Source organism: Nymphaea colorata, chromosome 9 (genome assembly GCF_008831285.2).
Source record: "Nymphaea colorata isolate Beijing-Zhang1983 chromosome 9, ASM883128v2, whole genome shotgun sequence".
Lineage (NCBI taxonomy): Eukaryota > Viridiplantae > Streptophyta > Magnoliopsida > Nymphaeales > Nymphaeaceae > Nymphaea > Nymphaea colorata.
The window spans coordinates 22,040,294-22,066,093 of record NC_045146.1 but is presented as its reverse complement, the minus strand read 5'-3'; the positions used below and the strand labels follow the sequence as shown (position 1 = coordinate 22,066,093).

At 39.8% G+C, this 25,800-nt stretch overlaps 2 protein-coding genes across 2 annotated transcripts; one reads left to right on the top strand and one right to left on the bottom strand.

The window, feature by feature from the left end:
- Positions 1-6,671: 6,671 nt before the first annotated feature.
- On the top strand, positions 6,672-11,928 carry LOC116261131 (cytochrome P450 87A3). Its single transcript, XM_031639756.1, has 9 exons — positions 6,672-6,889; positions 6,984-7,308; positions 7,403-7,552; positions 7,680-7,931; positions 8,332-8,421; positions 8,551-8,629; positions 9,878-9,984; positions 10,759-10,880; positions 11,702-11,928. Exons 1-9 carry the CDS (start codon positions 6,687-6,689, stop codon positions 11,823-11,825), a joined length of 1,452 nt encoding a protein of 483 aa, XP_031495616.1. The 5' UTR covers positions 6,672-6,686; the 3' UTR covers positions 11,826-11,928.
- Positions 11,929-19,144: 7,216 nt separating this feature from the next.
- On the bottom strand, positions 19,145-21,944 carry LOC116259888 (protein IQ-DOMAIN 22-like). The gene is made up of 4 exons (XM_031637870.2): positions 21,447-21,944; positions 20,501-20,719; positions 20,328-20,405; positions 19,145-20,232 (listed from the first exon to the last, which is right to left on the bottom strand). Exons 1-4 carry the CDS (start codon positions 21,828-21,830, stop codon positions 19,468-19,470), a joined length of 1,446 nt encoding a protein of 481 aa, XP_031493730.1. The 5' UTR covers positions 21,831-21,944; the 3' UTR covers positions 19,145-19,467.
- Between the last annotated feature and the right edge of the window lie 3,856 nt (positions 21,945-25,800).

Below are 25,800 nucleotides of genomic sequence, written 5' to 3'. Positions count from 1 at the left end.
TTGACGGGTTTTCGATTCATTCCTTTTGTACACTTTATTGGGTAGAGGAATTCAAGCTTCCCAAACGTACTCCATAGAATCGGCCGGAATTTGTCCGAATCGGCCCGTTTGAATTGAAGTAGGAGCCAACCGAGTCGGCCAATCCAAGAGTTCCACATGACAAATTCTTTTACATGCTTTTTGCCGGTTCACAACTGATGCAGTTGAATCGGCATCAGTGAATCGGATAATTCGATGAATCGGAAGTCTCATCAAATCGGCTGCCGAAGAACTGATTCCAAGGAACAAAACCAGTGGCTGAACGGGGCACATGGCCATAGGGGCGGAGTACAATATAACTCAGTTGGCATGTCTTCTCAACTTGCCAAAATCTTTTCTTCTTTTTTTTTTTTGGATAAAAATAACATTTTCGCCCCCTTTTTTCTCATTCTTTAACGTATATAGATCTTCGAGCTTGGGGCAACACCGCAGCTAGTGAGGTTAAACCGAGACGCGCATATTTGAAACCACATATCCACCCCCAACTTAATTCCTGGTTCCGCCATTGAGGCTGTGATCTGCATCGGAGAACACTACTGGCTTAATCAAGTTGTGCAGTTGTTGATTAATTGTGTTGAGCAACCCATTATTTTTAATTTGTTGAGTGCAGCAATTTACGATTAATCTCTGTCAGTTTTATTATTTTACTAAGTAAGATTCAAAAGCCCAGAGAATTGTGTAATATATGCATTTTATCTAATACTATTTCAGAAGTTACTTTTGGAGACTTTGATATAGCAGTTTCAACAACTAGGGATATTAACAGATCGGTTTGAAATCAGATATATTATTTACCATACCTTGTTTGCCAGATGAATAGATAGATGTTCATGTATTCGGATTTGAATTTGTACTTAAATATAAAAAAAAGGCTATAATGTATCGAATCTGATTTGAATCTAATTTTTAGATTAACAATCTAATCTGAGTTCAAATCAAATCGCAATATGTTAACAACTGACAACTGCTGAAATGTATAGGCATTGAATATAGAATATTTATTTAAAAAATAAATTGAAAACGAATTTGCATCCTAATTCAAATATGACCCGATATTTCTTTAATTCCAAACTCGGATTCGATCGGATGTCATTTCTTGATTCTGAACATGATCCTTCTTTTAATCAAATGTTAAATTTTTAGCCATATCCACCTTCTTGACATAATTTAGTGGGATATCCAAACCCAAATCGAATATATAGACATCCCTACCAGAAACCAAATCTTGATGAAACTTTCACATAACATGTTGCTTAATTAAATTGGATATCTTGTAGGGATCTGAAGATTCAATACTGCAAAATTTCTGCATTTGTTAGCTGGGAAATCGTATTTCTTCATCCAAAAAAATATATATATATATATAAATTCAAGAATGCAATTTGTAAGTTTCGAATCACGCAAATCAAATGGATCTAATTATAAATTTTAAGGGAAAAAAAAAAGAAAAGAACTTGAAGATTTTAGTTGGGAAAGTATCTGAAACAAATATGGAATCGTGTAATGTAAGATGGAAGCATGCTACTCGTGCACGGTGCACCACTCATTTGTTGCCTCACCACCCAATGGAAGTGCACATAAACACTGCCAAGGGGTTGTTGACCAACTGAAAGGCTAGGAAGAACGGGTATCAAATGAAAAGTATTACGGCCAACTATGTATGGCAATTAAATAAGGATATTGATCTTGACAAAAAAAAAAAAAAAAAAAGAAAACTGGAAACATTAACAATAAGAAGAGTTGCAGAGAAAGTAAAACACCTTGTGGTTCGTGCAGCATCATGAATGGCACCAACCCGGTGCAGAGTACTCGACCCAAAAACTAAGAAAAGTTGAACTTGAGTCAAAATATCAAAATATGCGCTCAACTTTTGTATGGCACTACAAAAGAGTCGTGTGAAAAAAGCGTCAGTAGATATTAATCTGTGCTGACGTTTTGTTTTAAGCGTTAGTAAAGGTGGCCATCTCTACTGGCGTGTAGTAGATATGTGTGAAAGTCCTAATTAGATAAATTCTACACGTGAAACTATCACTGATAAAAATCAATTACAGTGGTGTTTCAACTTTAAAAAATGCCAATGGAGACCTTATTTTTCATTGACCTTCAAGAGCATTTTTTGCTATAGTCATATATATATATATATATATATATATATATATATATAGTCTTTTACCTTTTTCCATGTTTTTTTAGACTATGTTGAGAAAAGATGATGCTGATTATCACTCCAACTATGGATGCTCCTATTTGCTGTGAGTTCTTAATCCTTTTTTTTTGGGTTTTTTTTTTCTTATTTCTCATTTTTCTTGTTCTTGTTAACTGTTTGTTTGTTTTTTTCTTCTTGCCTAAGCTGCAGCTAAGCAACCGAAGATTCAGAAGAATGACTCTGCATGCAAGTTCCCTTCTTATTAATAATTTAAGAAACCTATAGCGGTGACTTCAACGGTACAAGTCTATCATGCCAGTAAAAGTGCCAAAACAATGGTGATGCGAGTGTAAATGGAAAAACATAAAACGACAGAACTGATTTTCAGGAACGTTTCGCCTTTGGCATCAGTAAAAGTTGATTTAGCTCAGGTTAAGTGCATTTTTCCTCGCATGAGTTTTTTTTTTTTTTTTTTTGGTGGTGTTGATTAATCGAAGAGATTTTGACGACGGGTGATGCGTTGGGCACAAGGGATTAAACTATGGTTGTTCGTCCGAAGCGTTTAACTACTTTTTGAGATTGAAACTTGCAACAGATCAGTCTCTTATTACTATGAAAGAAAGAAAAAAGTAGTAACCTTGTATCATGAGAATTGTAATACAGAAATAGTGGTGAGCAAATAACTTCGGTTTTGCATCAATTCTACGTTCCAAACAACTAGTTAATGAAATATTAAGCTCGATGCCAAAGAATTTCTAAACGTGTTTGTGTAAGCGCAGGCACACACACAAAAGAGAGAGAGAAAGAGGAGATGGAAGGAGGAGGGAGGGACAAGAATCGGCTCAAGCATCTATAGTAGCCACCCCTAGTGCCAAGTTCAACATTCTTCAATACCATCAAGGTAGCACCCTCCAAGAATTAAACTGAAGACGTGGTTATAACATGTCATTCAACCCAACTAGTTGGTTTACCCATGGTGAAAGAGATTGAAAGAGAGCATTGCTTGTGTTTCTTTTTCGATCAGGTTATCCACTTGAACTTGCATTTACTGTTGAATGGACCAATGAAGCAAGAATACTGTAATGCAACTGTCATATGGGCTGCACTCTAAATCATGTCTTGCTTTTAGTAATCAAGGATGAGAATTTGCTACTTTCAAGGGAGACTTCAGGCCCTCATGCAGCTCCTTTCTCCAAACATATAGCACCATCCGAGGCATGCAGAAGTTCATAAAAGTTCAACGCATCCAAGGCATTTACCGAACAAAGGTATTACAGTGTTGCTGCTTCAACTGGATATCCTCAATAGCATTGACTTGGTTCATAATTGACGGATCTGCCAACAAGCTTTGTTTATGTGGACATGATTAGATAATCGAGTTTTTTTAAGAAAATTGGACTAGTGAGAAACCTGCAAGAAGCGCTTCTTCAAGATCTCTCATTCTCTCTCTCTCACGTATCCATTACGTAAGATCATTTAGAGAACCATTGAACAGGCCATACATTGTGTACTTTTATTGGCCAAATGATACAATGCAACATTCCCATTTTCTTACTGAAATCGATGTATGACTCGACGTCTACATGTGCAACTTTCTGCAGGAACTCTGAAGTTGATTCTGTGTCAAATTATGAAACACCAAATTATGCAGGATTAGAAGAGCGGCTGATTAATCAGGCTTGTTTACGATGTTCCTGCATTCATCATTCACAAGTTCAAATGTGCCACATTATATCGTAACCACCATTTTATTATGTACCAGTGGCGGAGGCACATACCCCACGAAGCCCGCCACTGAAACCTTAATTCAATAGCTGGATTTGGAAGGATCAGGGTCCAGTTATATGGAGAAGCCCTCAAGACCCGGGTCACTATCCAAAGGTCCCCATGAAAAAAAAAAAAAATCTGGCTCAGCCCTTGTACATACGTGAGCTGGTGTGGGCAATTGCCCACTCAAGCACACATGAACTTGCTTATTTCTACATTCGTACCTTATGTCCATTTCATTATTTACGTATAGACCGCTTTGTAAAAGTTTTTGATGCATTAATAGAGAGCCCTTCAGTTTGAAATTTCCGTCTCCTCCACTGTTACGTACCTGTAACAAAAGCCAGCCGTAAGATTATGTTGCTATAGGAAAGAAAAGTAAGTTCACCATAATGATACCAATGCGTATAATTTTCAATGAAACACATTGCATATTACATGGTTACAAACATTTTCTTCATCTACTGCAACTTACAATTGTTGCACTTTGGACAAGGATATTAATGAACTTTCCGTTAATAATTACATTGTTGGTTTCAACAAATTTCACGAAATCAATGAGTCCACATTTTCAACGTTGGCCACAATCACATTCAAATACTTTGCAATTTTTTCACATTTCTTCAGAAGTCAAAAGAGCCCACACGAATAGTCAACATTTGCTGTAAACAATAACACTGTATAATACTTTACCCTTTGTTTTTTTTAAGGACTAGATTGAATTATCATTCGCTGTGAGGCATAATAACTACGTGATTTTTTGTCCAACTCTGGTCTTCTATGATGAATAGAAGAGACTTCACCAGCCACTGACACACAAAATCGTGAAAGAATTATTAGTATATATACTGTTATAACATGTGCCCTTCAGAACTTGTATTTTATTATATAAATGAAGACAAAGTTGTTACAATTTTTTAATAGAAAGAAAAGATTTCAACATTGTTTCTGTTAATCTCAAAGTATGTCATTTTCTTCTTACTTATTTGCCTCTCTTCAAAATTATCAGTGACCAGTTGAAAAGAACGATTCTGGCAATGTATTCACCCACTCTGTCATTACTCGTAGTCATGAGGAATAATATTCATAAGAATACAACTTAAGGCGCATAGTTATGCATAATGCAATCATCCTTCCAACCAGGCACCAGCTATACTGTGTCCCTCTGAAGTATATCGCTACTCATCGTCCGGCAGTGCGAGATGGGGTCTTACGATCAAAGATAAAACTGCTAATGGGTCAAGGATCTTCCCGAACTGGACCCAAGTTTGTGTCATATTTGGGATCCTGTTTCAGCAATTAAAGTTCTACGTTTAAGCTGTAATTCGACCAATGACAATAATGCAATAGATCCAATTACAAATTCAACTCTAAGATTGGAAGGGAAAGCAGGGCATCTCCACATGGGTCTTTGAGGTCGATGAAGGGCCAAAAGAAGCACGCATACGGTGCACAATTCTATTTGTTTTTAAGCTTATTTAGATATCTGTTGTTCTAGTCTAAGATTTCACATGGACACACACATTGCGATTATTTTAGCTTCCCTATTGTTTATGATTCCTTTGCCCCATTCTTTTTATCCATGTTTTCTGCATTGCTCAATTTTTTCCTCTTCTTCAATCATCTTGGCTTGTGGAGTCTAAGATCATAAAGTTCTATTTCATCCATCATGATCGATAAAACTTTCCACCATTTTTTGTACCGTAAGTATAAAAAATGACAAATAGTTTAACAACGACCGTAGATTTTAGTTTGTTAACTTGCACCTTTTTTCTTCTCCATTATATGGTGAAAACGCGCGCCGACACACATTCGTTGTGAAATGCGTTTTGTGAGCTTAGACATTAGACACAGCGGTCACATCTTCCACCAATGATTGCCGAATCACCAATAAAGCATAGGCACATATGATTTTGTGGCTCCATAAAGTCACTCAGTTTACTTACAAGGATCGTCCGATCTATTGTAATGAACAGTTGAAAGAAAAACAAAGAAAAAAATGATAGTTATTTTTATGATCTAATATTAATTTATGTTTTTCTTTCTTTTTTCTTTCAACCATGATGTAGAGAATCAGAGGGCCCTCATCACTGAGTTGTGTTAATAAATATATATATATATATATATATACAAAAAGAGAGAGAAAGAGATGTAGAGATGAAGGTACATGCATTTACAAGAAAACAACCTATGTGGGTTGCCTCATAATTATATCCCCAGATATGGAGATGCATGCATTTCGACGGCACAGCTTAAGGCGGCAAAGCGGAGAAGGAATTGAACTTCTTTGTCCTGACTTTAACCTCATCCAACTTTTTGCAAAGCCCTCTATTGACCTATCGGTATTCTCTATTCCTATTTTAACCATTGGTCTTCTCATGCACTCATATACTCATCCCACTTAAAAGCAATCTCTCTCTCTCTCTCTCTCTCTCTCTATATATATATATATATATATATATATATATATATATATATATATATATATATATATATATATATATATATATATATATATATATATATATATAGAAAGAGAAAGAAAAAGAAACGAACCTGAAAAGGGTAATTATGTAATTCAAAACGTGATGATTCTTGGCCTTCACATAACGACCAACTGTTGGAGTCCCCGTCGTCTATATAAGACATCCTAGTCCACAGATCTCTCGTTAGCGAACATCTCTCCCTCCTCCTCTCTCTCTCTGGTACTTGAGGGATTTCGAAGGGTGGAGATATGTGGCTTCCTGGACCATACGTATGGGCACTATTCTTTATTTGGGTCACTCACTCGATCTACAGATGGTGCAACCCAAAGTGCAGTACTGGGAAACTGCCGCCGGGTTCAATGGGGCTCCCCCTTTTAGGAGAGACCCATCATTTCTTTGCTCCTAATGTCACTTTGGATGTTTCTCCGTTTGTGAAAGAAAGAGTTGAAAGGTACGCCCACAATCCCAGGCCCTCTTGCACTAATTCTGAGTTACCATTTTTCTTCTTCCGGTGGATCTCAGTAACCTGACTTGAAACGTTCTAGGTGTGGCCCCATTTTCAAAACCAGCTTGGTGGGCAGGCCTATAGTGGTCTCAGCAGATGCAGATTTCAATTGCTTTCTGTTTCAGCAAGAAGGCAAGCTGTTTGAGAGTTGGTACCCTGATACATTCACTGAGATTTTTGGTAGGCAGAACGTGGGATCACTCCATGGTTCTATGTATAGGTATTTAAAGAACTTGATTTTAAATCTCTTTGGCCCCGAGAACCTCAAGGAAAAGCTACTCCCAGAGATAGAAACCGTCGCTCACAGAAGCTTAGAGTCGTGGTGTGCGCTTCCCAGTGTAGAACTCAAGGATGCAACTGCTGATGTATGTAAAAAGTTCCCCTTTGAAATTACTTTGTTTAATTTGGTTTTTTTAAGAAGACCAACTAATTCTTTTCGAGCGTTTTGGTTTTCTGAAGTTGATATTTGAACTGGCCGCTGAGAAGCTGATAAGTTATAGCCCTTCAGAGGATCTAAAGACCCTAAGGAAGAATTTTTCTGCGTTTATTGCTGGCTTGATTTCCTTCCCACTTCGTATTCCTGGTACCGCTTACTATAAATGCTTGCAGGTGTGTGCAATCTTTTTAGGTTTTATATTTGCTTTCCTCGTTTCCATTTGATACAGTAAGAAAGGAATACGGTGGTTTCTGAATTCTTTGTTTCCTCTTTCTTCTCCATTCGAATTTGGAGTATCAGGGGAGGAGGAAGGTTATGAAAATGTTGAAGAATATGATGCATGAGAGACTTGCAGAGCCAAAAAGAGTTCATGGAGATTTCTTTGACATTCTTGTGGAGGAAGTGAAGAAGGAAAAGCCGGTCGTGACAGAAGCCATGGCGTTAGACCTGATGTTTGTCTTGCTCTTTGCTAGCTTCGAGACGACCTCCTTGGCTCTCACTCTGGGCGTGAGGCTCTTGACGGAGAACCCGGAAGTGGTGGAGAAACTGAGGGTCAGTGACATCATCAGACGCCTTCTTTTCCTTTAAACTCTTTACCCCATCAGTAAAAAAGGGAAGGTCAGACGGATCCTTTTAAAAAAAAAAAAAAAATCAGTCCCTTTTCATTTGGATAAGCGTTACTCTTGGTTCAGAATTCCTGCAAAACATTCTCTTCCTGGACCTGTGGAACATTAGTAAGTGAAAGTTTTATTCTGAAGCAAAGGGGTGTACAGGATTTTACTTGTAGGTGATTTAAATATTTTAGAAACCATCGGTGAGAATTTTCCGCCGCTAGATGTATTAAGAAACACGCTATTAGTTTTCAAAATATTGCTTCCTAAAGCCGGAATATTGAATGCGGCTGTGCCAAACAAGAAGTTTCATGTCTTCTGCTTTTTTGGTGCTTTGTCAGGAGGAACACGATGCAATTCTAAGGAACAGGGAAACCAAGGCCTGTGGAATTACTTGGAAAGAGTACAAATCCATGGCTTACACGTATCAGGTCTGCCAGCCATCACCAATCTCCATACTTACTTGGCTGATATTACATTTCCACATGAATGGAGCTATTTCAAGAACTGCGTGATTAGAAACACCAACACGCTGCTTTCTCCGTGTAATTTTTTTGCAGGTTATCAATGAAATGGTCAGGCTGGCAAACATCGTCCCTGGCGTTTTCAGAAAGGCACTACAGGATATCAAAGTAAAAGGTAATCCAAGAAGCGTTGAATTTATTCAATTACAAGGAACATGACTTCTGGTAAGTGGGAGGGAATGCTACCACCGGAATGAAGTGAAGCCCACCTTCTTGTCCTTGGCTTGCTTCTGAGGTTTAGAGTTGTGTCGAGCTTTATATGAACTCATGGTTACTTCCTCAAATAGAACTGACGATCGAGCTCCCATTGGCCCGCTAACCTGATGACCACCTAGCTTATGCCCCTTGCAACATAAAGGAATATAAAAAACATGACTTAGGTAGCCCTGCGACAGAAAGCGCGCTCATTCTTATCTAATGAAGGTATCGGCAGGCCTTGGGTTGGGTTATACTGTCCTGTCAAAAGTTTTCCCAAATATCGTGTTAGATTGTGTAAGGGGAGTGTTTGTGGGTTAAGGCTAATTTTCCCCGCCAATAAATGATCAGCATCGAATGAGACGAATTTCGGCTACCTTGTCTACGAGACTTAGTCGACAACTTACTTATGGTGGGAACTTACATCCCGAGGAATCTTCTTCCACTCGAATTCCTTCCAAGAAGTCTTCTTCGAGACAGAGGTAGTTCAAAGTTAAGGGAACATCAGCTATCTTTGAATAACAATCTCCTGCATACTCATGTGTGTCCTCAGCACAAGGTCAAACCATTTCTCGGTGGAGCTGCAGTGAAAATGAAGTACCAGTTCTCTTGCAACTGCTTGCGTGCACCTGATGGCATGACACATGCATTTTTTCGCCCCATTTCGAGAAAGTTTTCATTATGGCCTTTTGAATGCACAGAATTTACTGTAGAGTTGAAACTTTAGTTCAAATTCTGTGGTAAGTTCCTGCAGACAAGATCTTTAGGGCTGGGAGTTTTGGAGCCATTAAAGAACTTTAGTACTGGCACTAAAGTTTCACCTGAACAGGTGAAGCTTTAATGGTGGAAGAAAATTTTTACCTGTTAACCTTCTCACCGCCCAAAACAAAAAGTTCCATCAAATCAAACAAATGGGGCAAATGGAAGCTCGATCAAAGATTTTACCACCAACAACTTTAAGCCGGGAATCTAGCTCCAGGTATTCAAACGCTACCTTAATAATGTCTTGAGAGTGCTATAGTCGAGAGAGCTCTTTGAGATGCCCAAGGCAAAACTCTCTCTGTTGTTGCTCCTCCAGCAACTTGGCATGTGATGCCCACTCATTTTGGTCTTGGCAGCTCCTCCTCGCCTGCTTCATGGGTAAAGTAACAGCTGGGTTTGGTTGCAGGGTACACCATTCCAAAGGGCTGGGGGGTTGTGGCATGTCCTCCTGCAGTGCACTTGAATCCTTCTATATTTCCTGACCCCCTCTCCTTCAATCCATCCCGCTGGGAGGTAAGATTGCTCCTTCCTTTCAAAAGCTTTCTCATTTGAGCTAATACATCTATATCAGTATGTAGAAGCCTTCATTCTCACAGAGACTACTGATGTTTTTTCCTTTCAAGTAGACGAGACGAGCGAAAGAAGGAATTATTATCCTGCCTGCCGATTAAAATAGATTGTTGCCAGATATATTACCTGTTTGTTTCTTTTTGTATCTGAACTTTCAGATCTTTTTGAGGTGAGGATATAACCGTGTTAGACACCTGATTTTAACATCAAAATTAAACTTTAAAAGGTCTTTTTCTGATGCCAAATCCGGTCATCCAAACGCCGAGCATGACAGTTTCGTCCATTAAAAAAAACGAGGAAATTATTAATTTTTTTCTGACTTTTTTGCAGGATTTTGTCTGCCAACATGTTTAATTAACGTTTAAATCAACTCTATCAGGGTTGGAATGGAATTGGGCCGATTCCAATCAAATTGGTGGCAAACAGATTCAATTCCGTGGCCAATTCAATTTTTACTTCAATTTTCAAACGTGTTTTTTTAATTAATTTTATCTTCATTTATTTAAAAAATAACGTTTTGATATTTTTGCTGATTCACAAGTTGTCAGCTTACAATTTTGATTCTGAAACATTTTAACAACATTGTTTGAAAAGTCAGACCTTTCGAGATTTCCCTGTGCTTGAGTTGACTATGGTTTGACTGAGCTTGATCTTCTTTTCACCATTTTCCACATTTATTAACACTTATTGTATAATTGCCTTGGAGTTCTAACGCAGAGTTCGGATCTCGACTCCAAGAATTTTATGGCTTTTGGTGGTGGAATGAGACTCTGTGTCGGAGCAGACTTCGCTAGAATTCAGATGGCAGTATTCCTACATTGTCTGGTTACCAGATTCAGGTACTTGTATATATACCCAAATAGATGTCAAGACCATGGAGTAAATTTCAGGTCATGTGATATTTAATAATTTCATCTTTAATAGGATTTTAAATATAGAGAGCCTTATGGGTATCGATGCGAGTCCTTGATGACCTTCTTTGGTCCACTCAAGCACCTCAATCTTAAGCAGCTGAACTTGAACACATCGAATTCCTTTCCCACTTATAAAGACTTTGGGTGTGGAAGAGCTAATCCTATTGCTTGAGTGAGGGCCCAAGACCTCCTCATTCTCTATCGGGGTTCAAAACTATGTCGGTGCCAACAGTGTTCTTCTTCGCTGCATTTCAACTTGTGTATCGCTGCCAACCCTTTAACTTTGCTTGAGCAGGAGGCTGATCCTACTGCTCGGGAGAGGGCCGAAGGCCCCATCCTTCCCTCCCCTCGGGGTCCAAAACTATGTCAGTGCAAGTGCCAAGGGTGTGCTTCTGCACTGCACTTTAACTTGACCTTTGACTTTGGATGAGCAAGAGGCTGATCCTACTGCTCTAGAGAGGGCCGAAGGCCCCCTCCTTCCCTACCCTCGTGCTCCAAAACTATGTCAGTGCCAGGGGTGCACTTCTATTCTATGCTGCACTTCTACTTGTGTATCGCTGCCAACCCTTACCCACCAGCTGCCTACTAACTATTGACCCGAGCAGGGCGTCCTTCACCCCTCATGACAACTTACAAAGACTTGAACGTTCGAAGCTTGAATGGATTATTAATCTTATTGTTTTCCTAAGTGTGGCTTGTAAAGTTATCTGCTGATCATTAATAGCTCTGAATATTGGGATTGTCAGCTGGAAGGTTGTCAGGGGAGGAGAGACAGTCCGAACGCCTGGCTTGGCATTTCCAAATGGTTTCCACATTCAGCTCTATGAAAGAAAGGGAAAAGTTTCTGATCATTCAATTTCTCCCGACTAGATGTTTGGTGGCCTGGAAGCAGAAGAATCTACAAGGAAAAGCATGCAATACTGATCCAGCAAACGTACATGATGGTGGAACCACTGTTTCTGGGGGATGTAAACATTTAGTGCATGGTCTAGGAATGTTGGTTTTCTTGGTTGTGTCAATTTGAATAGAATATGAACTTCAATGCATTCTAATTGTCGGAATCTGAACAGCTTACTCCTTATTTAAAGTGCTTTCCAAGAAAGTTTAACAAAATCGAGAGAGATTGCTAGCATTCGCCCACAGAAAGATGGAGTGAGCACTGATCATGAGCTAGTAGATCACCAAATCCAAAAATTATGACCACCTCATGTTATGATAAGATTTGCAGGTGGGCGGGAGAGACCCACCGCCTTATAGACAGACGAAACTCTTGCTCTCCTAAGGTATTGAGCCTGGAGTACTCACTTACATATGCAAGTGTCTTCACGCCATACGCTGATACAGGAGCCCAGCGCCACAACAGGAACTTTCTTAGAAAGAGACCAAAGCTTTACTTCAAATTAATGTCTTGATGTTTCTTAGCATACAAGCAGTGCTTATGCAGAAGCCTACGAAGTTGCGTCTAAACCACTTAACTCTTCAAGATATTGGTTCTTGTAAGATAAAAAGAAAAAAAAAAGCCCATGGAAATTCAATCGGTATTTTAACGATCTAACACATATAGACATTGGGGTTTCTCTCAGTTTGTTTAGCAAAGTGGAACATATATAAAAAATTGTGGCAGATTTAAGATCAACTTCAAACTACATTAGACATGAAACAGCCTGTTGTAGTACACAGACATGTATCAAAAGAACTTTCAATGATTTGAGCCCGAGTCTCAATTTTGAACAGATGGGATTATTTACCCCGACACTCATTCAATGCATGGGCTGGTTGCGAGATTACAGGTACATCGGGTCCTTGAAGCAAACGCGAGAGTCATTTTACCTTCACCATTTACTACTCATCTGTGCCTCTCCTTCTTTTTGAGTCATGCAGACTGCAGACAAAAACACATGGTGACTGGTGTGGGCAGTTGCCCACATCAACATTACAAAATTAATTTAATATATATGTTAATGTTTTGATATATTTGATTGTTATATATATAAGTGCCTCAAAGAAGTGGGTGGCGGCCGTAAGCTTTGGAACTATCAAGGAAATATGAACCTTTAACTACTTCATAGACAAATCTTGTGGAAACCGGTTTAGTATTGGTCCGGTTTTCTTTTGGATTTGTGAGTTTTTCCATTCAAATTAGGTTTGGATGGAGAAATCTTTCAACGTCTCACACCACATTACTCGCATCACATGAAGGAGTGTGTTTAATCATAGCTACATGATACATAGGCGTGATCTCTCTCACCTCCCACCCTTCTCTCAATTTTTATAATTTTATTGTATGTAAATTTGGAAAAAAAATATTTATTCTATATAAAAATTTTGAAAATATTATTTCTATTCCTGTCAAAATTTTGAAAATATAATTCAGCCTTTCTCATGAAAAAATTTCACAACTACCCAATACAATGTGCCACTTAATATATATATAAATATATATATATATATATATATATATATATATATATATATAAGTTGATAAAAGAGAGAAGGCCAGATGTCAATTGTTTTGTTGAAATGATCAGGAGGTCTGAGGAAATACGAAAGCAATGGCTTGACTGGGAGAGGCGAGGAGATTTGCTCCATCTTTGACCGCACCAACTACATTGTCGGCAACCAACGCCTCATCAACAATCCGTCTGTGTTTGGTTGGTGATGACCACCGGTTCACACTTCCAAGTCAAAAGACTGAAAATTGAAAAGAACAGAAAGGTGTTCAAGTTTGGGCCCGCAATTAGGAGAAAAGACAGCAAAAATTTTGAAGGCCGGTTGGTTTTTGTGCATGTTAGGGGCCGGAGGGAGGGAGGTGTCGCCTGCGTGTGGGCAGTTGCCTACATGAAACCTAAAAATTTATTTAGTTTTGTATTGATATTTTTGAGCTTTTTTTTTTTTAACTTTATATATTGTGCCCCTTGAAATTTAAAAGTTTATATTTAATGTTTCTTAACCAAAATTTTCTAGCTTCAACTCTTGCGCCCATTTATCTCTAGAAAACATCGGATAATAGATAGCTTATTTTCTAGCCTCACCTCTTGCGGCCATTTATATCTAGAAAACATCGGATAATACATGGCTTGTATATCCAGAAATCTGAGACAACAGACGAATTTATTTCTTGAGTCTTGATGCGATCGACTCCCACTGACCGGCGATATGACTTTCCAACAACGGCTGCCAGGAAATTCGCTTCTGTTCACATCTCCATTGTCGCCAGAGGAGAGGCGGAGGGGAGCAGGTAAAGTCTGCGCTTCATGCTATCACTTTTTTATTATTTTGGAAAGCATGCGTGCATGGCGTCATTAGTCTGTTTTATGTTTTGAAATTTCACTAAGTTTTCTCCCTTTTTAGAGATTCGAAATTATATGCTTTTTCTTTTCCCTTCTACCGTGAATCATCTGATTGAGACGAAGCCCCTTCCTCCTGATGGCTGTTTTTGAATAGTTAATGTGGAGGATTAGGTTTTGACTATTCTGGTCAATTGTAAGTGGTTCATGATGCCTACTATGGATGTGTAAGTTGTTCATAATTCCCGTCATATATATATATATATATATATATATATATCTAATCCTATGTTTATCTTAATTTTTCTGTGTTCAGAGTGATCCCAGCTCTGTATGTGATTTTGTATACTTTGTGATATGATCAGACACAATTTATTTTTTTTTCAAGTTTTTAATAATAAAATTTTGGTTGTAAATGTATCTTTATTCAATTTGAATATATATAGTCGGAACCAAGAGAAAGGGAGTCCTCTGACGATTCCCTCGAGCTCACTGAAATCCTAACACCTCTTAAATCACTAATCAAACGCACCCTTTTATACCATGTATAAAAGGGTAGCATCAGAGATGATCGGACCTAATGTGAAGATTCTGTCACTTCTAGCAGCATGTAATTACATCATTCAAATCTTGCCATCACCGATGTGATCAATTGCCCTCAATATATCCTGTAGTAATGTAATGGAGATCATCAGATAGATGGAGACGAGTAGTCGAGATGTAAGTTGCCCCAAGTCAAAGGGAATTTGCAGAGAGGCTGATGTCACAGCTCAAGAGAATGACGACCCTCCCTTTCATGGCAGGCCCCTTTCACGTCCACGTCCACGTCCACGTCCACGTCCAAGCAAAACACTCACTGCTGCAACTTCTGCGCCAGCATATGTGCGCCTTCTCTTCATGCATCGGAGCACAAAAGTTTAGTGGACTTCGATTCCCTGACACTGAGAATCTTCTCGTACATCAACCCATCCCTGAGAACGTGTTCGCTTCATAGTCGGAAGCATCTATCTCTATAGGGACAGCTTGGAGCCTGTCCTGGTATTGTATTGTATATGGACGATTGGACTCCCATTCGCAGGGACAATTTGCCTGTAACGAGGTGTCGTAGAGGGACAATGAGGACCGTTTGCAGACGTGTCTTTGGGACAGAACTGACAAGACTATTCGGTCTCTGAAAAGACTAAGCCCTACGACCTTGGTAGGTACAACTTTTCAGGCTTTGGCAAAAAATACTTTTATAATATATATATATATATAAACTCATTTCAGTATGATCAAGTGCGAATGGCAAGGTCTTTTTTACAGTAGTAAAAAGCAAGGAAGCGCGAAGCATTGTACTTGAATCTCGGACTACTTTAGTTAAAACATTTCAGGACAATTTACCTATCAGGGTACTTCCCCACAGGTTTTAACCTGTGGGGAAAAGAAAATTTGTCCATTTGTTTGCTTGAGGTGATACTCGATGTTCATGAACAGAAGAAATCGAGTTTGGCAAGTTGGTCATTTCAGTGCCGAATTCAAACAAATTTTAGCTGCAACACCCGACGTCAGCATTCTATTATGAGATGCATGGCCACATTCTCCTATAAATATTACTTTTTATTTGTGAGTTAATTGCTAAACATAATTATATTATTTTTTAATATAATAATATGGTGCTTTTGAAACATGTATTTTAGAAATATACGTTCCAAAAACGCAATATATTTTTCTTATCAAGGATTCTTTATTAGTAAGCACGATATCCATGAAATCGAGATTGTCCTCTAATGATAAGGATGGGTACAAGTTTAAAATTCAAACGGCATATATATATATATTCTTCGTGAGACATATAGATTAAATAATGTATGGTTTGATAAATCACAAAGCACCACCTGTAAAGTTAATTTTTCCAAAAGTAGTTAATAACCTGCATTTTGACTTTCAAAAATAGTTTATCTTCCTTGAGATATTCAAAAATTATATGGCCGTATGTTGGTATATCCAAAAATATATTAAAAAACACATGTTTGTATGTCAAAAAATAATTTAAGTAGTTTCTCCACGTTGACCGAGGTATTATATCTACGTCTTTCCTTCTAGGCACGTACAGAAACCCATTTCATGAGCATATCAATGTTTATTGAGATCTCATTAAAATTTAATTTAATACAATGGGATTCTTGAATTTTTTTAAAATGAAAAGATATATGCACCTTAGAATCTTAAGATGACCCATTTGGGGGTCTGAATTCGAACGATGGAAACTTCTAAAGAGAGAGACTTGGAGTGCCAGTTTCGAAAGGTCCTGTCAATACTTTTAGCGACGATGATGCAATTGGGAGCAATGCCAGATAAAGAGACCGCTTTTTCTATTGGAACAAGTGAAAATGAAGAAGAATAAAGAAAAAAGATAAGATGACTTTTAAACGGACTCGAGAACACATCGTGAACGTCACCAAAACCACTCTCCCCTGCAAAGGAAGAATCTTGTACGGGACATTAAGCATCCTCCATCGCCTTTATTTATAAATTTCTCGTGTATAAAAAACTTTCACAATTCCCGTATAGCGTTAGATATGTGCTCCATATATTAGTCGTTAAAATTAACACCTACAAACTTATCAACCTTTAGAGGTTGGTAAACGTCTTCATGCTTTACTGAATCTTACCGTAACTGTAAATGTAAATTTTTTTAAAAAAAATCAGTTATCTTTATAAAATTTTGAAAAATTGTATTTCAGTTCTTGTTAAATTCGTTTGAAGGTTAAAGTTATTGTCGTTGCTTGATTTAGTCCAGCTTTATCTCCATGCTGAACGGATTAGGCGACGCATCTCCATTCCCAATTTCTGAGAAACAAAAAGCCCCTGGAAGACCTAATTAAGAATATTCTGAGTGGCAGGCTCTTCTCTGAGATTAAGGGAAAAATCAGCCAAAATAATATATATTTTCATCTTCTCTTAAAATTTATTATCAAAAGTTAAACATATTTTTGTTATTATTTTTTTCTTTTTATCAATTTTTTTAGGTCTACAACTGCATGCCAGTTTATGTGTTACACGGGTGCCGACGGGGTTGCTTATTCCAAGTATTATAAAAGAAAAAAATCTTGGAATAGGGAGGGACACACATAAATAAATATAGAGCAACAAGAAAATTTTGAGTTGCTTTTAGTTGGCACACTAAAAAAAATCGGTTTTATGGAAACTAGTTTTCTTGAAAGTTGGTATTTTAATTTGTTTGGAAAGACTGGTTGTGTGGTCGATAATAGGACCAAAACACATTTTTTGTAAATGTCAGGTTATTCATCACCTTTAACAAAAAACAAGTTTCGCAAAAATGATTTTTTTTTTTTTTAAAGCTCATTTTTGTGACATCCCAACGCTCCAGAAATCTCATTTTAAAAGCAAAACCATTTTTTATCTGACAAAAAAAAAAGGCTTCGAGGTGTCTTCCAAATGCCCCTAAATTAAAACATAAATATATTATTTATTTACATGCATTTGATCATACAGATTCCATGAATAAAAAAATATAAAATATGAGTCCGTTGTTGAGACCCCCGTCCCTAGGGCTTATACTTAATTTAGCTTATGCGTAACGTTTCAAGACTTCAAAAAATCAAACCAACAACTCACATTACACTTTTTTTTTCCCTCTTGTTGTTGTGATTAAAATTGCTTTTAGTGAGATTATACTTTTTTTTTTTTAATTGTTCACTTAAGGGAAACCACTTTTATTATAAAACTACTGAGATCGTATCCTTATGTCTTTAAGGTTTTGGTTGGTTTTAAAGCATAAAAGAATAATACATCAAAACATAATAAAAACCACAAGATTTAAACTTCAAACCCCTTACATATATTCGTAATTGCACTGCGCCCCTTAAATAGTTCATAACATTATATTTGATATGGAACTCGTGAACTCTTTCAATTTGAAGGCCAGCGTACGGAAGATAATAGACAGTGGATGGAGCTCTTGTTGTTTTATGTTTTCCGGAGGAAAAGGACACAACCACATGCAAGTGGCGCGCAGGACACATGCAGGGGGATGACAAGTGGGAGTTCACCATCCTCTTCCTTCCTTCGTCTCCACCATCATCAGGCCAAGAAGCTTCCGAAAACTCCTGCACCAAATATTTTTCTCCCGCAGTCAATGCACCGAGGAGACGTTAAAATTCAGGAAAATCTAGAACCAGGAGCCCGGAAAAAGCATAATTTTATCACCGTTTCCAACTTTTCGGTTGGAGCGCGGCAGCGGCACATGGTGATGGGCGACAGAGCTCGAGTTCAGTTACTGGCTCGTCAATGAGTAGTCGCTTTCTTGTGGAACATAGCCATGTGTTCCAGATTTACAGGTCCCACGGAGTTATCTAAAGGGAATAGCTAGGGATGCGGATCATCAGTAAATAGGATATATTGAATTATGGACACAAATTTGAATTGGCTTTAACAAGATCGGAGAACCGATCGATTGTAACTTGATTCAGATTGAATATCTAAGATCTGATACAGGTTCCATGTGATTACATGCATCAATGTCAGATTCTATGCTAGTTGGATATGAATTTTATTCTAAGAAAAACTGATTTTCAAATTGAATATCAATTAGATTGAAACCTTAAGACAAATCAGTTAAAAACTGGATCTGACAATAGTGGAAACTCTATTCATGGCTCAGATACTGCCAACATGAGCCAGCCAATGAATGGATGTGTGTAAAGAAAACAAATCGATCATCGCCCTGACACTGCGCATTTCATTCCCTCAGCTTCATGTGCAATTGTAGTAACAGTCTAATGAAAGGATTAATTTAACTCAGTAACTTTTCTATTCAGGCTCTACTTAGTCTAGAATTTGAGACACTACCCATGAAAAGTTGAAAAAGACAAACGCCAGGGGATGACCAACTCCAGAGAAACTAAACACTTTCATTCAAACAGAGAACAAGTTTTTACACTGTAAAAGCATGTCAAAGAGTATCAGACTCGGCGGGTTAACGACTAACCAAACTTCACACGAAATACAACCTCCCCTTACAAAACCACGCTTTTGGATACAACAGGGTCGGCAAAGGAATTGCATGCCCAGAAAGAGTCGATGTCTTGGGCCTTTTCAAAAGCATCCAAGCAATTGGTGTCTCCCATTGAAACACAGAAACCTGTTATTCGGATCGCCTACTTATATATCTCGCAGATCACAGAGAAGAAGAAGAAGAAGAAGAAGAAGATCAGCAGTTGCTAATTCCTGTAGCCAACTTCACTGCCAGTGCGAAGCGGCATGCCCAATCTATCGAGCCGTCCTGAACCCGGATAAGCCTTGGAGGTGAACTTCGTATGCAATGACGACCTCTGAGAGTGCATGCTGCTCGAGCTCGAACGCACGTCGGCGAAACCGTACGCCGAGAGGCGCTTCACGGAGTTGGACTTGTCGAATTCCGGCCTCTGCTTCGGCGCACTCTGAGACCGCGCTTTGGCTCTCCACGATTCGGTGTTGGCCATGTAGTTGGGGTAGTCCGCATACCCGCCGAAGAAGCTCCTTGCGCACTCGCCCTTCGACGGGGTGAAAGGGCCGTGTTTTCCGCTCCGCGGCCGTGACGACGCCGAGAAGAACTGGGGGCTGTTCTCGGCGGTGGCGAAGATGCAGCCGCTGTCTTCTTGAGGGAGCCGGAGTGGATTCAGCGTGTCGACCGGCATTTCGACGGAGGAGGGCGAAGGGGTCGACAAGTGAGCTGCGGTGGAGTCCCTTGACGGAGAATCGGGCATTGCTGTGGTACCGAAGCTCTGGCTGTAGCTGTTGCGGTCGGAGGTGGCGTGAACAGAGTGGGAAGGACGGAGGACGGGCCTGCGCTTCGAGTTCAGTGGTTTGCCGGGGTCTACCTCCAGGATTTTAGCGTTCTCCTCGTCGGCCGTCACACCACGGCCGTCCATCCACCGGTCCAGCCAGGACCGGCCGACGTGCGTCCGATCAGCTTCTGCTTCCACAAAGTTGGGCTTCACCGTGCTCTGCTTTTTGTCAACAACACACATCTTTCAACATTGCAGATCGTAAACACACACACGCACGCACGCAAGCAGCCACAACAACTCTCTGAAAGTACCTTAGCAGAAGGAGACCGGTGGTGTTTGGTTCTGTTGGCTCGGACCCTGGGTTCGTTTTTCTCCGGCGTCGGTGGACCCTGCATCAGAGACGAATGTTGACTTTCAGAATACCCAGTTTGCCCACAAAACCGAAAAATGCACCTAGGAAAGAAAGAAAAGAGAGTTCACTTACGGCAGATGCTGGCTTGGGGTGGGGAGTGCGAGCCAGGTTATGGTGTTGGGCGTTAGTGAGCTCGGTGTAGTGGGCTCGGTGGGCTCGGGCGCGAGCCTGGGCCCTGACCACCGCCTGCATGTAGCGGAAGGTTGCCGTTGTCTGCTTCCTCACTATGTGCCCTCTCACCAGAGCCTGAAGCTTCACCAGCCCCTTGAGCGCACGCAGTGCCCTTCTTGCCTGCACACACACACACACATATCAGAAGGGTAGGCGGTTTCTGTAGTTTGGTGAGGGTAAAATAGGAAAATAAAAAATCACTATGAATGACAGGCGGCTGTCTTCCCAAGTACAAACCATAGGTGAAGACTCGTCAAAAACGACAAGCTCGAATCGGAATTACCGAGTCCCGAAAGGACCCGGAAAACTTCCACGGACCATCCCGCTCTCGTCCAGCGGGTTTCCCCAACGATCAGAGAGGGAGTGAGCACCCATAACTCGGACCTGAAGGACTCGAGCCGAGCTCTCTTGTCCAGCATCAACAAATCACGAAAAACCCGCTCAGAGAGAAGCTTCCAGTCTCTTCGAGCCGATTCCCGAGCCGTCAAACACGGATCATATGAAACAGAAACGTTCCGACTCCTAAACGTTTGAGTTTCTCATACGAAGAGGGAGGGGACGGTGGCGCTATTTTCGAACGAATTTTGCACCTAGCAAAGCGCGCAGGGCGCGAAACTGGTCGCCCGGAAATCTTAACTTTCCGGCAACGTTTGATTAAAGTCGGGCTAGAAACATAATGAAACCGAATGACGAAAATGGTTTATAGTAAGACCAGGGCGTCCCGGACCCTCAACCATCGGAAACTTCCCAATGTAACAGACTTCCTTGGAACGAATGGCCTGTTCCCCGCCGTGGGAAGAGTCTAGCGTAGAAAGACAGAGAGAGAGAGAGAGAGAGAGAGGAAAACCAGGTAGCCTCTGAAGGCAGCTTGAATCCGGGTCGCCGCCCACTCCTCCCTCTTGCCACCCGCCATGGAACGACGTCCACTGCTTGTCAGCCGGACTACTGCGGCGGCTGCCTGGGCGGCGGCCACCGCGGCCTCCGCCACAGCGGCCGTGGCCGTGGCCACCGCTATCGCTCGCTTGTCGGGATCCACACCCGCGGTACCGGTGGAGACGCAGCCACCGTCTTCCCTCTGCGACCCCCGCCTCTCCTCCGCCAACTGGCCCCGCTCGCGGTCTCGGCCTGACCGGCCGAAGCCCCATCGCCTTTTCTCCTTCGTCGGTCTCTCTTCGGCCGCCGGCTTCTTCCCGCCCAGCAGGCTCTTCAGCCACCTCCCGGCCTTTCCCATCTCGTCACCCCACAGCCACCATGGAACACGACGGAAAAGAGACAGGCAAGAGATAGAGCGTGAGAGAGTTGATGGTTGGAACTCGGAAGGGGAAGGGAAGAAAGAGCGCAAAGGGTTGTCTGTCAGATAAATAAGTGAGAAAATCGGGAAAAGATCGCCGATGTGAGAGAGAGATGGGGCCCGTACAGCCTGACCCGGTGCTCTGCCTGGCGCCGAGATAAAAATGCAACGCAATTATTATTTTAAAATACCAATAATGCCCTTCGCCATTGGTTATTGGCTTAAGTACTTGACTGAGACGGAGGACGACTCTGGATTTCCTTTGGTTCGTCTCGGGGATGTAACTGCAGTACATTTACGCACATGGACGAAACTACCCTTGGTTTCTTACAATTCCAAGGGAATTCCATTTTCCGGATTTTGGTGCTCCCTCGGTCCTTTCGTTTCCCTCCCTGTTAAAAGGTTTCCTCTTCTTCCCTTCATAAGGTAATTAAAATAATACCTTTTAAAGCATATTTCGGCCGTTGCATATCGCGTCTCTTCAATCAATTTCATGCCATTATTTGTTAGAAGTTCTCTTAAAACTATATTATGACAAATTTCTCAGTTTAATTAATATACAGCATCTTGATGTGACAAGCTGCTTGCGATGGAGGTGTAGGCCTCATACTAATTAAATCTGTGACATGACTCCAAACACGCCTCATTGATCATTTTCAAACAGTCAAAGAAGGGATAATAATGAATGCCTCGATCTAAGAAAAATCAGAAGTCAGGACAATGTTCAGCATGAGAAGCGTTATTTATCTCTCCCATGATTGGTTCGTAGAAACAGGTTACATTCTCTCTTGGAATGATTTTCTGACCCCTCTAGAATTTTCCTTCTTGGCCTTGTTTGGAGGTGGGAGATTGTCAATGGCGGTTTGTTTTGGGGATAGAGAAACAACACGACTCTATTCCAAGGTGCCATTCTCAAGAAATTGTGGGTGAGGAAAGCCGTAGGCCTCTCGTTTTGGTGTTTGGTTCCGCAGACCTGAGAAAGAAGATGTCTGATGCTAGTAGAAAAATTTCTCCAGGGAAAGAAAATCTCTAAAATAAGATGTGTCCTAGGTATGTGGCAAAAGTTTACACAGAGAAAAAACTTTTTCCTCTTATGTCATAATATAAATACGATGAGCAAGCGAAGGGGATGGTAAGAGTATCGAATTACACTTACAATGTCATTATATTGATAAAAACTAGTAACCAAGAAACTGCACGCTAAAAGAAAAAATTAAGTTTATTGGTTTTTACATGAAAAAAAGACTAGCACCAATCGAGAAATTCAGTAATCATTTTCCTCTTTTGCCATAACTTTTCTGACATCCAAACATGCTACGTCAGTGAAATGTGTAGACCAGGAGAGTTTAATTTCTTGGGAAAATTTTTCCCTTTCTTTGCCTTCTCCATTGCTGCACTCTTTTCCACTTCTTCTTTTTCCTAATTTTTTGACTGTGGGATGGCGACCGGCTAGTTTATCTTTCTCATTGATCATAATATTTTCCTAGCTATCCTTTTCCTACGTTTTTTTTCCCAAAAGGGGTCCACCCCTTGTACAAACAAGATCACGATCCCGTATCTCATTCCAAAAAATAGCATCTCTGCGAATTTGGTCCAGAAGGTCACCAACTGCCTCGGTTTAATCTCCTTCTTTTTTCCTTTTGAAGCAGAAATATTCTTGTTTGTTTTATTCTTCTGTCTCGGTTTCCCATCCGTGATTGGAGAAAATCTATATTGGGAATCATGAGAAGCACAGGAAGTTTGTTCTTTTTCGGGTTTGTGGGATTTCTTTTAGCTTTTCGATTAATAGTTAACTCAGTCGGTCCCCACTTAAGTGTGACATTCTGTTTTATTTTCAATTTTAGATCTCAATTATTTTGCACTTTGGCTTTTTTTATTTCCATTGATACTTATCTAGTTGATAATGAAACTATAATTTTTTGTTTTAGATATTGCCTCTATTTCCTCACTAAAGTGGAGATTTATGATTTGAGGCATATGGAGATCTTTAATAATCAAGATGATGATTCACAAATTTGTAGTTTACCAAAACCATATAGTTTGTATCTTAAATTAAGCTCTTAAGATCCACAATAATCAAACACCCACGCTACCGTGTGACCTATGGTCGGAGTGCCCTTCATCTGAAATGTTCATACTGCTTTTTGGAGTTACTGAAACATAGTCAGATTTTGAACCAGAGATGCACTTCTTATTTCTTAAGTTGCATCAACCTGCCCCAATTGCGCTATGTCCCTTGAAGCAATCAAACACTCTCTTATTATATTATATTAGTCTTATGAAATATTATTTTTACTTGATATTGAACTCCAAAACATTTTAGTTTCAAAATTTTAAACTTCATAAAAATATGCTGCCAATGTCTTATAATAAATATTTTCTCTCTTTTACCTTGATAATATTGAAAAGTAAAACACGAGAAAAAACAACTTTAACTTTTTGTGCTTAACGATGAAAAAAATAAACTTTTTTTTATCCATTATGGAAAAAGTAAGTTATTAAACGAAGCTTGTCAGCTGCTCACCTATAAAAAAAATTGTCCATGCGGTGGGAGTTTGAGTTGCCTCCGATATAGGATCCAGGAGCCTTCATTTTCTGGACCCACTCCTCCCGTCCCATCAAACCGGGCCAGAAAACGATGGGTTTGTTTTATCTTTATGGATTTCAGATCCATCGATTGTGAATGCCAGGTTAGATTTGGTGCAAGTTCCCAAACCGGATCCGATAGTTAAATAGTTAAACTGTCATTTTTAAATCCCGTTGATCTCACACCAAGGGGTTGTAGCGCACTTATGCGGGGAAAGTGCTCCGTCCGCCGAGTTCTTGGGCGTCACCTACCTACTCCATAAGTGCTCATGGCCCTTAAAGGGTTCGAAGCAAGCTCAGTAACACAGGGGGGGCTTCTGTAGCCAACTCGAGCTCGGTTCGAACTCGCTCGACAAAGCTTGACTCATTTATTCAAGCATTCATTTTGTTTTTTCCCTATTCCTTTCATCTTTTTATTCAAGCATTCCTCTTACTTTTTTTTTTCAGTTTTTTACTAAAGAAGAAAGAGAAATAAAACGTTTCTATCAGATGCGTCCACCTATAATGTCAGAGCCAACATATTCTTGAGGCAAAGTTGTATTACTCTAAGGAGGGTTTGGAATTTTGATTGAAGAATGAAAATTCGAGGATCATAATCAGTTTCCAGTTTCCTAATTCCGAAACCAAAATCCCTAGTTCGTTTAATAATTGTAATTTTGTGAGCCAACGGAGGTTTGATAAAAATTTTGTATACTATTTATAAAAAGTCCAACACTAAAAAAAAACCAAGTATATTTGCCCCAGTAAGAAGCTAATATTTAGCACAATCGTGGAAAAGGTACACTAGGCCGAGATCTTATATTCTGTGAGATACATCCAAAACTATAGGAAACAAATCACAGAAAACGTTAATCTTATAATAAACTATAAGATAAATTTGTCCTCTACAATAGAATTTCAATAGCAAGTTCCTGTTTTTGAAATAGTGACAGTTTCGTCGACGGCCGCAAGACGCGTTAACGGCCATAAACTCATGCACCTACTGGCCGTAAACCCCGCAGCATTGCAGTTTCTCCTCGAGAAGATGAATGTCCAACTGCTAAGCAATAAATGTTTCGGCTCCTATCTAACTTGATGACTATTGCAGGGTACCCCTACATGCGTAGGGAATCCCTTCCCAGTTCAAGCTTTGAAGCAAATAAAGAGCTTAAATGATGAAAAATGATAGGGCTGCAGATATGATGTCACTGAATCCATTAAAGTGAAATGATTCAGTTATATGGGTCCTTCTGTCAGAAACCATAAGCAGTTAAAATCGATTCTCTCAAGTCATGTGCATATGAAGAAATACTAATGTTAGGGTAACTGTGAAGAAATGGAAAAT

Excerpts from the sequence above, each read along its gene's own strand:
- LOC116259888 (XM_031637870.2), bottom strand. The coding sequence starts at position 21,830 with ATGGGAAAGGCCGGGAGGTGGCTGAAGAGCCTGCTGGGCGGGAAGAAG. Across the intron at positions 20,406-20,500 it reads ACCCCAAGCCAGCATCTGCC|GGTCCACCGACGCCGGAGAA; the intron begins GTAAGTGAACTC and ends TCTCTGATGCAG. Across the intron at positions 20,233-20,327 it reads ACCGGTCTCCTTCTGCTAAG|AGCACGGTGAAGCCCAACTT; the intron begins GTACTTTCAGAG and ends GACAAAAAGCAG.
- LOC116261131 (XM_031639756.1), top strand. The coding sequence starts at position 6,687 with ATGTGGCTTCCTGGACCATACGTATGGGCACTATTCTTTATTTGGGTC. Across the intron at positions 6,890-6,983 it reads GTGAAAGAAAGAGTTGAAAG|GTGTGGCCCCATTTTCAAAA; the intron begins GTACGCCCACAA and ends GAAACGTTCTAG. Across the intron at positions 8,630-9,877 it reads ACAGGATATCAAAGTAAAAG|GGTACACCATTCCAAAGGGC; the intron begins GTAATCCAAGAA and ends GTTTGGTTGCAG.